Source organism: Carassius gibelio, chromosome B11 (assembly GCF_023724105.1).
Source record: "Carassius gibelio isolate Cgi1373 ecotype wild population from Czech Republic chromosome B11, carGib1.2-hapl.c, whole genome shotgun sequence".
In the NCBI taxonomy this organism is placed as follows: domain Eukaryota; kingdom Metazoa; phylum Chordata; class Actinopteri; order Cypriniformes; family Cyprinidae; genus Carassius; species Carassius gibelio.
In genome coordinates, this window is record NC_068406.1 from 15,761,541 (window position 1) to 15,774,610 (window position 13,070).

The 13,070-nt window shown below is 39.5% G+C and overlaps 2 protein-coding genes across 10 annotated transcripts in view; both read left to right on the plus strand.

Annotated features, from left to right (window-relative positions):
- Positions 1–13,070, plus strand: part of LOC127968178 (CMP-N-acetylneuraminate-beta-galactosamide-alpha-2,3-sialyltransferase 2) — a 310,280-nt gene that overhangs the window by 223,213 nt on the left and 73,997 nt on the right. The gene's annotated exons all lie outside the window — the stretch shown is intronic.
- Positions 1–13,070, plus strand: part of iqsec1b (IQ motif and Sec7 domain ArfGEF 1b) — a 166,382-nt gene that overhangs the window by 145,211 nt on the left and 8,101 nt on the right. For all 9 annotated transcript variants that reach the window (XM_052569159.1, XM_052569160.1, XM_052569165.1 and 6 more), the window contains 11 exons: positions 1,477–1,750; positions 2,603–3,861; positions 5,111–5,272; positions 6,617–6,739; positions 7,711–7,877; positions 8,230–8,369; positions 10,201–10,230; positions 10,780–10,905; positions 11,181–11,280; positions 11,656–11,817; positions 11,907–12,083. In XM_052569159.1, the coding sequence (XP_052425119.1) occupies positions 1,477–1,750; positions 2,603–3,861; positions 5,111–5,272; positions 6,617–6,739; positions 7,711–7,877; positions 8,230–8,369; positions 10,201–10,230; positions 10,780–10,905; positions 11,181–11,280; positions 11,656–11,817; positions 11,907–12,083 (2,720 nt within the window). The remainder of the gene's footprint in view (positions 1–1,476; positions 1,751–2,602; positions 3,862–5,110; positions 5,273–6,616; positions 6,740–7,710; positions 7,878–8,229; positions 8,370–10,200; positions 10,231–10,779; positions 10,906–11,180; positions 11,281–11,655; positions 11,818–11,906; positions 12,084–13,070) is intronic.

Below are 13,070 nucleotides of genomic sequence, written 5' to 3' on the forward strand. Positions count from 1 at the left end.
AAGCAGCAAGTGAATACAGACCTGACAGGAAGTGTGAGAACAGTCTCTATACATCTCTCCGGCACATCCTCTGTATGTCTTTCGATGATCACAGCACTAGCTGAAGCGGTGTATAAGGGTGTCTCGGCTCAATAGAGCCTGTCCACTTGAGGATATTGCTTGTTGAAGTCAATCTACACCAGGCTCTCGTATTGTCTTATCCAAAATTGGAAACACCTGCAAACAGTGCCCCAACTTCCATACATCCTCTCCTCTGCCGCCTTCCCCTATACAAGATGAACAAATTCAATCAGTCTGACTGTCAGTGTTCTCATCTCTGTAATACTGAGCGCTCTACTGCACACTAATTCATTTAATTAAAAGAAGAGCACTTAATCCATGTGAGAGACCCATCCATGTGAGTTTTGTCACTGGTGTTGAGATCGACGATGATAAGACTGTTTCTAACATCAGAGGCACCTATATCTGTCATCTCTCTTTCACTGGTGTAACTGATATGCATTGAAATCAAATAACCCTCATTACCTACTTTGACCTTTCCATGGAATCACATTAGATGTGTCTGAAGTGTGTGTGATTGTTTGTCTGTTTACAAATGTGTCACAGTTCTCTTTTTCCTTATCGCCTCAAGTAACAAAAAGTCATTTTCCACAGCAGGTATACCTCTGCTTAGGTGTTGACAGGTAGGAGTTATGCTGTTGATTCTCAAAGCTATGGCCCAGAGTGTGTCATTTGGAATGTAAGCATGATGTATGTGAAAGCTGACAGTAGACTACTAGGATTTTTTATCTTGGTATTCAGTACTGGAGGAGTTAGGAGCTGAAGCACATACTATGGAAGCTGTATGTTATTAAAAAAAAAAGCACATCAACAGATTACACCACTGAATAAGTACTGAATAAATGCAAACGTAACCAACTGAAAGTGACTTTTGTCTGCAGGAACTAAGTGTTGATCATTCCATTTAGGCTGTATTTTTGCCTGTGTATTGTTTTGCCTGTGAGATGCACTATGTACCACTCTGCTTTGCTATATACATAGTGGTTTGCTTTTATACCTTCACACCACTGTCAATGTTCAACTCATAATCTTATGTGTAAACTTGTGGGAGTGGATATTGGGATTTACAAGGAACTTTGTGTCTGGAAAAACAAGGAGGTGTATGTTCTGTAAAGAGTGTTGGTCTGTAGATTTGTTCTGAATCTTATCTTTTGTCATAACAGAGTTGTGAATCTGAGTTTGCTGTTTGTATTGAATATGAAATAATGACATAACCAGAACAGTTTAAAAAAAAAATTGTGAATCTAAAACATATCATGCAACCATTGTAGTCTGATTCTTGAACAACTGACTCATTGAATCAAAACCGAATCCCTATTGGTATGCCTCAGTCATTCATCAGTATGAAATAAACAGTTTTTTCTCTATTCTAACCCACTCAATCAACTTACAATTTCTTTCTTTTTCCCTGTACAGTGTGGAAGGTGAGGCTCCGGGTGGTGAGGCGGGCCCCTCTCTAGAGAACAGTGGCGGTTATTTACGAGGGCCGGTGAGCCGCAGTGCCATCATCAGTGGCGAGCACTTCGACGGCCCACCACTGTATGCTCACGACATACGGCAGCGCCCACGGCGACCCAAACTCCAGCATTCCCAATCGATCCTTCGCAAACAGGCAGAGGAGGAGGCTATCAAACGCTCACGATCACTCTCTGAGAGTTATGAGCTCTCAACTGACCTCCAAGACAAACAGGTAGAGTTCTTCATGATCTTTAACTGGAATGCTACCAAGAAACAATAAATTCTTCACCAGCTATTTGTATTCATAATGCGATGCGCCTTTTTGGTGCAGAGGGATTGTGATTGAGGTTCAGTGGCTTCATCTTACACTTGATGTACTTCCCCTCAAGGGACTGTGTAAATAAATCTAGTTTATTGTAGTTGGGTGAACATTAATTCCTTAAAGTTGCTTGTGGTGACTGCATGTCTTTCATATGAAGTAATTTAATATACCCAAAGGCTGATATGAGATCAATGAGAACCTTTTAGGATCTAGGAGATGAGAATCATAACTCGGTGCATGCTGAGAGAGTGATTCGTATTCAGAGTGATGATGTTGTGGTACTGTCCAGAGGCATGCTGCCCACCATCTCTGTGAGGTCTCACAGAGCTGAGAAATGTGATTAGTTCTGCCCATTCTTCAGGCAAAAAAAGTTCTTGAGCCGACTTTCGCATGGTAGTGGGTAACAACTGCTTTTTTTAGATACCAAACTAAAGGCGTACTTCAGTCCATGATGCCTTAATAAGGGATGAAATGGTTTTATACCCAAGATACCCAAGCTTTAATAGTTAGTTCCATGTGTGGCTTTTATTTGTTTCTTTTATTTCTGTGGCTTACCAGTTTTGGCTTGTGGTTTGGTCAAGTTATATTATATCATGGGAGGGCGAACCAAATATTGTCAACAAAAAAAAGTTATATCCGAACCAAATAATATCCTTGCCAACAAAAAATTATGTCAGACTATGAAAGAAGGGACATGTTTCGCATGTTTGGGTTTTGATACTCTGACTAAAAGTGGTGCATAATCTTTTTGTGTTTCCAAAGGTGGAGATGCTGGAGCGCAAGTATGGAGGGCGCTTTATAACCCGACATGCTGCGCGAACAATCCAGACTGCCTTCCGCCAATATCAGATGAACAAGAACTTTGAGCGCCTCAGGAGTTCTATGTCGGAGAACCGCATGTCCAGACGCATAGTTTTGTCCAATATGAGAATGCAGTTTTCTTTTGAAGGACCTGAAAAAGTCCACAGTTCATATTTTGAGGGGAAGCAGGTGTCTCTTACAGACGATGGTTCTAAACTAGGAGCATTGGTGCAATCGGAGCGTGGGGAGATGGTCCCCGCCAACATGAAGTCTCCTGCAGTCCAGAGCGATTTCTCGGATGCCATTACAGAGCTGGAGGATGTTTTCTCTCGACAAGTGAAGTCATTGGCAGAGTCTATAGATGATGCTCTGAACTGTCGCAGCCTACATGGAGATGAGGGACAGCCAGAGCCAGCCAGAGGTCATCCAGACATAGAACAAGAGGTAACCTACAAGGTCAAGCCTTCTCACAGTAGTGACCACCGTAAACGAGATGAGATGACAGCTTCCTATAGTGATGTGACACTTTATATAGATGAGGAAGAGCTCTCCCCTCCACTTCCTTTATCACAATCAGTTGACAGACCTTCTAGCACAGAATCAGACCTCCGACTACGTTCTTTGAACTCACAGGACTACTGGTCTCTAGCTCATAAGGAGGAAAAGGGCGACACGGACACTAGCTGCCGAAGCACCCCATCTCTAGAGTGTCAAGAGCAGAGACTGAGGATAGACCACCTTCCCTTGCTTACAATTGAACCTCCCAGCGATAGCTCGGTTGAGCTGAGCGACCGTTCTGACCGAAGCTCACTCAAGAGGCAGAACGCTTATGAACGGGGCATCGCTAGTCAGCAGGGCAGCCCAAAACACATTCCCTCTCATGCGCTACCACCAAGGGGACCGGCAAGAGATGACGACGCTCCAAGGCATCGGCCAAGGCAACTGGAGAGCCACCTGGCAATCAACGGCACTGCCAACCGACAGAGCAAATCCGAGTCTGACTTCTCCGATGGCGATAACGACAGCATCAATAGCACTTCCAATTCCAATGATACCATCAACTGCAGTTCGGAGTCCTCATCCAGGGATAGTCTTCGAGAGCAGACTCTCAGCAAGCAGACGTATCATAAAGAGACACGCAACAGTTGGGACTCACCCGCGTTCAGCAATGATATCATCCGCAAGAGGCACTATCGTATTGGCCTGAACCTTTTTAACAAGTAGGTGAAATGTGAATGCATGCTTTTGGTTGTAGAAAGCTAGATGGGAAAAGAGAATGTGAGTAGAGTGAAGCATCCACTACAAATCCATTCTGGTTTTTTTAATTTTCTGCTTCTAGAAAAGTTTGCACACTGTTACTTTAAGGGCGTATTAGTGAAACTTAAGCTAAATTTCACCAACAAAGTGGGTCTATTGCCCATTGTCAGTAGCGTAGCGAAGCAGCAAAAAGCATAGCTTAATCACAGGTCACAATTCAATGAACATATATGCCCATGTTGCCAGCATGCAATTCCATTATGCTTTTTATATTAATATAACCAGCCGATCTATTTATCAAAAGTGACTTGCATTTAAGCAATCCAAACCTACAGCCTTGGCATTGCTAGCATCATGATCAACTATTTGAACTACAGGAACACACCTCAATCCAGGCAAATATGATGCTACTTTGCTTCTCATTCCCACGCTGCTCACAATCACAGTGTCATGTTTCGGATTGCATTGAATAATGATTTTCATTAGCACCAATCAGAGCTGTGTTAATAACTGAAAGATCTTAGTACACGAACAATGCTGGGAGCAAATGTTTTTTCAATTATCATCTAAGCCAAGTACACAAAGCGCATTAGACGTGTGTTTTCCTTTTCCAGACAGTCATTATAATTTTGGCTCATTTATTTATTCAGTACGTGTCTGTGTGCATGCATGTGGTGCTGTTTGATTGCCACTCAGCGCTCTAAATTTGATTAGCGATCAAGCAATTAGAACCGTGAAGAGAACACTATTAGTTTAGTTGGGCTGTTGATCAAGGAAAACACACTGCCCTCATAACCAGAGTTTACCATCTAACGATGTGTACTTGAGACAAACAGGGTTTGTATTTTTTTTATCTCCTTACAACAATGTATGGATTATGTTTGATCCTTTATTTTGCAATCATGAGGTATTTCAAATTAGATTTAATTTCTTATTGAATGGATTAAAGTGCTTGCTTGCTGCCGGGGCTGTGAATGTTTTGTGTGTGCCTTAGAATGTGTTTGTTCATTTAAAGCCTTGTTTAGAGTGGGTACCTCTAATCTTGGATGATTGTTGATTTGCCTGTCTTTACACTGGGCCATTAAGTTCCTTTTAATCTTGTATGGTAACGGCCCAGTCCCAAGAACATACTTGATCTGAGAGCTGGTTAGTCACACTTTGGGAGCAGTGCAGGCACTGTTCAGACTCTTGATCTTCTTTTATTGTCTCTAGGAAACCTGAAAAAGGCATCCAATACCTGATTGAGAGAGGATTTGTCCCAGACACACCTGTGGGAGTTGCCCATTTCCTGTTACAGAGAAAAGGTCTGAGTCGACAGATGATTGGCGAGTTCCTGGGCAACAGGCAGAAACAGTTTAACAGAGATGTTCTTGAGTAAGTTCAACAAATTTAAAGTGACAAGAGTGAAAGTGACGTGACGTGACACATTTAACCCATCCAAAGTGCACACACACAGCAGTGAACACACACAAACCGTGAACACACAACCGTGTGTGCGTTTGTGTATTAACAAGTAGTTGTCTCTGCTCATTAATCCAGGACAGGTAGAAGTATATTATTCTAGGAATAATGAAACAATTTTGATTAATTTTAAATAATTTACTGGTAGATGCTTCGGATGCTGCAAATTTTTAAAAAATAATTTTTCAGTTTAATCAATCCAAGCTCCAAGCAAACCATATTTAACATACATTTACAAAAAAATAAACGCAAATTCTCTAAAAAAAACAAAACAACAACAACAACTGGAATTCCATCGTAATCCTTCATTTTAGGATGCTCCTCTGTGATTATGCTTTTCGCTATCCTTCACTGTCCTCACCACAGCAGAATTAACTTGGTAAATTACATCAAGCCAGTATCACTGGAGCCTTTATGAATTTTTGTTTTCCTTCCTGAGACAAACTGACCACCACGTCTAAGCCTTTCAAGCTCATTTGGCTTTGAGTGCATGTAAGATCAAATTCGTAGTCTATTGTTTTAGAAACTGGTTCTTTACAATTGTACCCACATCCATTTAGTGTCCTCTTTTTAAATCGAGCGCATTGAGGATCAAAGATGGAAATTATTAATTCTATTGCAGAACAATTGAAACTGGTTCGTTTTTGTTGTAACCACAAGTATTTACTGTAATTGTTAGTGACCTCTTGAAATTAGTCTGCATATGACAAACGATTATTCCAGCCAGGTGTCTGGGTTCATGAAACACTTTTCCGAGGTGACGTGAATCAACTCATTCTCACTCTTTCTTGAGTTCACTCATCCTTCTTTTTCAGTCTGACAGTAACAGTCAAGATAATGGGGGCAGATAAGGCCAAGCAGTCTGTGTTCAGCTTGGTTTGACATTGCTTTTTGAAGGCACTTCCTTGAAATCAGTTAATCTTGACATGTGAGATAAAATGCACTCTGAGTACCCCTGGAGCAAAATCTCCCTGAGATTGCTTTGTATGCCCCATGATTGTGATTTAGAGACCGCTAGAACTTCCTTTTATCGGAAAGACTAAATTTGTCTAGCTTTTTCCTTTGTCTAAAAGCAGTGACCACTCTCAGTTTAAAATATTTTCATGTGTGCTATGAAAATTTAATCAAATTCATGGAACAGAATGCAATTTTTTCCCAGAAGACTTCCAAACTAATAAGGAATACACAATCCTGGCTATACTACAGTGCTGGAAAGAATGTAGCGGTCCTTTGACTTGGTTCATTATCTTTTTCCAGCTGTGTGGTAGATGAGATGGATTTCTCTGGAATGGAGCTGGATGAGGCCTTGAGAAAATTCCAGGCACATATCCGGGTGCAGGGAGAGGCACAAAAAGTGGAGCGACTCATTGAAGCCTTCAGGTGAAAAACATTTCAATTGATTCTTGAAAAAAGCATCCTTAAAGGAGCAGGTCACACAAAAATGAAACTTTCACTTGTTTTAAAAATGGTATCATTACATCCATCTGATTCATGAATGAGTCATTTAGACTTATTATCCAGTGATTCATAATCAAAATATTATTTTCTATGAACATACCAAAATGATCAAGTTTTTTTAGTGCATGGTCTGTTCCTCTACCAAACTACAATATTACTTCAGAAAACTTGAAATATAGCCCTCAAGTCATATGAACCATTTTTATGATATACAGTCATGGCCAAAAATATCGGCATATATACACAACTTTTTTTTTTTTTGGTCAGGATATTCACTTTAAAATCGACCAGTTGTATGGGTTTGGACTAACATAAGGGTAAATAAATAACATACATGTAATTTTCATTGTTCTGTGAACTGTCCTTTTAAGAGAAGCTTGACACAGAGACAATGAGAATGGATCAATTAGCAATTTCCATTAAACCTTGTTTATATCCAGTAAGAAGCAAGAAATTCTCTAAGATAGTTTGCTTTCTTGGCCTTCATTAGATTTTACCAACACAAAAACATAAAACGCTCCTTTAGCCCACAGATAACATTATTCGATCGGCTGCTCAAGGACTGTCTGTCATTTGAGCGATCACAGCAGCTTACAACGCATGTGAAGATAACTCCAACGGTTGCCTGCTCGCTACTTTTAGACCTTCAAAAAATATTGTTATAGCTAAACCCTTTGAGGCAGACACAGTTTCCAAATGAACTGTTTAAAATCCATTAAAGTGTTATCTAAAAGAACACCGTCCTTTAACAGGGTAGCACTTTTACCATTCTCTGTCATGCTAGTGCATCTAGAACCAATTACTCACCAGAGCAGCTATTGATTTTGTGAAAGTACAGTCTCATATTCATTTGTTCACTTTGTTCATTTGTTGTTGTTTTTATTTCCATTCAGTCAGCGCTACTGCATCTGCAACCCTGGGGTGGTGCGTCAGTTTAGGAACCCAGATACCATCTTCATCCTGGCGTTTGCCATCATACTTCTCAACACGGACATGTACAGCCCAAACGTGAAGCCAGAGAGGAAGATGAAACTGGAGGACTTTGTAAAGAACCTTCGCGGTGAGATTCAAATTCACAGTTTTCCCCTTCAAAATCATTCAGAGGTTTTTGTCATACTAAAAAAATAATACACAAATTTGCTCTAATTAAACGTAATGCATGTGCTCCAGACTGATTAATTGCCTCTTTGGGATAGCAATGACATCTTTCTGGTCATAACCTTGAATAAAAATTGGTGCAAAGCAAACAGAGATTCACCTTTAACTTCAATATGTAAATATAGTCACATCGTAATTCAGATGTGCTTAACCTACATTTTGAATTCTCTCCTAGAATTTCCGTAAATAGTTTGCATGCCCTAATTATTCATGGTTTTTTTCTTTTGTTTTGTTTATTTGCTTCCTGTGCACAGGGGTGGATGATGGAGAGGACATCCCAAGAGAGATGTTGGTGGGCATCTATGAACGAATCCGGAAACGAGAGCTTAAAACGAATGAAGACCACGTCTCCCAGGTACAGAAGGTGGAGAAACTCATCGTTGGCAAGAAGCCGGTGAGTGTCATCATCTCTTTTGTCTTCCACAATCTCTATCTGTCATGTTGTGAACTTACATTGACCCCGGTTCTAGAAATGACACTTTTATTGATTCCAGTCATGGTCCATTGGTGTGAAATGATCCGAGGACATTGGTTAAACGTGTTCCTTCTCTCACCTATGGTGTGTTTGTAGGCTTTCACCCCTCTTTGCAGTGTAGATCTATAGGTTTTATTGTTCTGTCAGGAACCATTTACAAACACTTTAAATCCTCAAGAGACACATGACATTGAAACTCTTAGAAGATCTTCACTAATACCTATCTTGAGACCTTCACGGTGTCTGACTGTGGTGTATGTAAGTCATGTGGCGAGTGCTGCGTGATGCTCTGCAATGATAAATGGGATTTGCTTCTCCACAGAGGCCTTCAGAGTTACCTAAAGATTAAATCTACTGACAGTTCACCTGCTCTGAACTCAACCACCGCATCATGCAGTTTAGCAAGTTACAGCTATAATATTATTCAATGGAAGAGGCATATAGTATATGTTTAATATGACACAAATTAAAATGTATAAACATCCTTTAAAAAGATTTTACAGTTTGTGTATAAAATATTTTATTATATTCTGTCGAATGGGGTCTTCCCTTTTTTTTCAGCATAATGATCACTTTGTGGTTGAGGAGAAACGGAGAAGGCACCCCATCATTATAAAAAAAAAAAAAAAGACATGATATTTAAGCGTGATATTTAGCTGAAATATAGTTTCTCAACCTTTGTCTTAGCTTACCTTGATAGTGTATTTTTTAAACATATTTTACACCCCCCCCCCAGTCTCTTATGCTTATATGTACTGTAAAAAAAAAAGTATTATTGTGAAATATTATTACAATTTAAAACTATTTGACAATATTTTTTATATAAAATATATAAATGTATTTATATGTATATATACGTAAATATATTTATTCCTGTGATGGCAAAGCTTAATTTTCAGCAGTCATTACTCCAATCTTTAGACTTTAACATGATCGCTAGAAATCATTCTAATGTGCTGATTATACGCATTTCTTATTGTCAGTGTTGAAAACAGTGTTGGTTAGTAATTTTGTGGAAACTGATACTTTTTTCAGGATTCTTTGATAAAAAGATTAAATTAAAAGAACAGCACTTTCTTCAGGTTTTCACTGTCACTTTTGAATAATTTAATGTGTCCCTCTGGAATAAAAAAAAAAAAAAAAAAAGGGCAGTCCATTATCTTCTGATAAGATCAGTACAATATACATCAAGCCTTCCAGCAGAGTTGGTCTTTCCCAAGGCTAAACTAACTGAAGCTGTTTCCATAATGAACTTGCATCATCTTCACCCCATCGAGTGCCTGTCACACAGTTGAATTTGGAAGCACTGTGGGTTTTCAGAGCTGAAATAATTAACATTTAAGCTTTAATGGAAACTGCACACATGGCTTGATTGCCAGGAAAACCTTCTCCCTGGTGTATCTTCCACGCATCTTTGGAGAGGACATAATGGAGATCTCCTGTGGAGCTCAGATAGAAGGCTGCTGTGCCCGAGACCCCTGCCTGCAGACGCTGCATCCCGGGTGCTGTAATTAGATTCCTGAAAATGGGCAGAGACTTCCTGTCACAGTTTCAAGCAGCAGCAGCAGTTTGGCTTCTCATTAACTTCCCTTCTCACCGCATTCATACAGCACTGCTAACATCTGACAGGTAGAGTGAGGGGGGTCTTAACGAGAGAGAGAGAGAGAGAGACCACTCTCTGACCTTCAAGTCTCCGTCAGTCCTCTCGCCATGATCCTTACTCATCGGTCTCATTTTTTTCATTTTTCAGATCGGGTCTTTGCACCATGGCCTTGGATGTGTAAGTATAATGTTTTACTGTTCTTAATCCTCTTACTGTCATTAAACAATATAAGCCAGAGAACCATGGTTACAAAACAGTAATACAATCACAAAATTTCAAAATAATTTATTTTAATTGAGTGTTTTCTGCATTCTTTCTGGTCAGTTTTTTCCAAGTTTGATCTAATATGTTGTGTGTGTGTGTGTGTGTATATAAAATGTATAAAAAATAATAATTAAACCTATTTTATGTTAGTTTCTGAATACTGCACTGCATTTTGATCAAAAAACAAAGACTCTAAATGTTTAAACTGGTCATTTAAATGCATTTAAATGTAAATTACCAGTTCCACCATTCCACCGTAATGGCAAGTCGAGCATGGGATACAGTATTTCATGCAGTAAGCTCTGTAGTACACTGAAGTTCTCTGCTTATTTTGACTACAGCAAATAGACGTACTCTGTAGATTTAACATGCTATATACAGCAGCAATAGTAAGTTGTATACTAGTGTGGTATTTTCCTTTCTCAATAATTCAATAAATCAATATTTGTGTCCCATACACAGGTGCTGTCTCTACCACATCGCAGGCTGGTATGTTACTGCAGGCTGTTCGAAGTGCCAGACCCTAACAAACCTCAGAAACTGGGTCTCCACCAGAGAGAAATCTTCCTATTCAATGACCTTTTAGTGGTAAGTAAGCACACACATCATAGCCCATGATGCAACTCCAGACACGGCAAAAAATGAGGTTGAACAGTCTTACATCATAACTTTTTTTGTTATGTTTTGTTGTTATGGTTGTGTTACTGTACATTCAGCAAAACACATTTAGTCCAATTCTAGTTCACCAATTGTGTACATCATGTGATCAGAAAGTGTTACTCAGCTTTTCCAAAGACTCAAAGAATAGAGCCAAGGATAATTAGGAACAGATGGGGTCCTAATGTGACATTCCTTCATTTCAGGTCACTAAGATTTTCCAGAAGAAGAAGAATTCGGTGACGTACAGTTTCAGGCAGTCCTTTTCTCTATACGGGATGCAGGTGCTTCTGTTTGAAAACCAGTGTAAGTGCCCTCAATGAAGGTGCAAAGCACTTCTGACCCCATATTGCCCTTTTCTGGACTGTTTTACCTTGTTCATACAGTTTGATTTCACTTTTGTTCTTGTGTGTCGAGTAAAAACCAGGCTTTTCGCTTTGCAGGATAACATGAAACTGGTGTTAAAGGTCATAAAACACTTCTGCTGTTGATTGAAAACAAACGAATTCTCAATGTATTGTGTATTACGATGCATTTTCTCACAAAAAGATTAAAATATCTGTCATATGCGATTGCGTAATGTGAGAATATCGATCCGTGCGTCCCTCTGAAAAGGGCATGTCTGAGTGCTGTCATGATCCGCCAGTCTGTAAATGTTTCTCTCCCGCTGCTGCTTTTCAGATTACCCCAATGGAGTGCGTCTCACTTCAGCTCTTCCAGGCGCAGACATCAAGGTTCTCATTAACTTCAACGCCCCCAACCCGCAAGACCGCAAGAAGTTCACAGATGACCTGCGGGAGTCCATCGCAGAGGTCCAGGAAATGGAGAAATACAGAATAGAGTGTAAGTTGCTCCTGTTTATAGTGCCTAAAAGCAATGAAATGTGTGTGAAATGACATGATCTTTGAAGTTGACGTTGTCGTTTTATGCAGCCGAACTGGAGAAGCAGAAAGGTGTGGTACGTCCCAGCATTTCCCAGAGCTCAGGGCTGAAGAAAGAAACAGGAAATGGCAATCTGAGCCGCACCAGCCTGGATGACAGTTACGCCATGGGTGAAGGCCTCAAGAGAAGTGCCCTCAGCAGCTCCTTACGTGACCTTTCAGATGCAGGTGAGTGTGCAGACCCACATAAGACATGTCATGTGTTTCTGGCTTTATCTGTCACAAACATTGATTATGTTTTGCAGTCTTGTCCAAACAATACTTCGCCTCTTGCCAAAGTAGAGCGCTGAATGCTTGCTTCTAAACTGGTGTTTGTCCATTGTGTAGCCTCAATTATCTAGCAATTAGAGCTGGGTGTTGTGTAACATATTCAAGGATTTTATTGCCAATTCAAGATGAATTTAATTTGTTTAATGTGCTTTTATTTGACTGTTAGGTTTCCTAAAGTCCTTGCCATTAGACTAGTTTTGAGGTACTTGCCTATTGAAAATCAGTATGCAAAATCATCTTTGATTATTGTCACTAGACCAGTGTAATTAATTAAAACTAAAACCAGAACTAATAAAAATAGCTTTTGGTGCTAAATTGACTTGTCAATTAACTGAAATAAGTTGAATTACTAAAATGAGTGAAAATATAAGTGATGCACGGGTCGTCTCATAACCCACGGGCCCCGTAACAGACCACAGAAATTTTAAGAATTATATGCTTTTTTGTTTGTTTAGATAAATTGTTCAGAAGGGTTTGACCAAACTGTTAAACTATTGTATGTTATTTACAAATCGTCCAAACACCTGATTCATTTCTAATACTATTAAATTGTAAAGAAATTACAGATCCATCTTTGAAATCACTTTGAAATAACTCCATATATTTTCATATTTAATTAGGTTCTTTGATAAGGTTACAATACAAAGGTTTGTGCAGCAATGTAACTTGCGTGATTTCGGCACGGGTCGGGGGGTTGGGTAAAGAAATTTGACTTTATTTTCGGGGCGGGCTGGGGAGGTCCAAATAATTTCAGAAAAGTGGGACCCATCACTTGTATATATGTGTATTAACAGCTAATATATTAACAGCTAATTCAAAATGTTAATAAATATTATAATAGTATACTACTGATACTAAAATAACACCTTTTTATAAACAAAACTT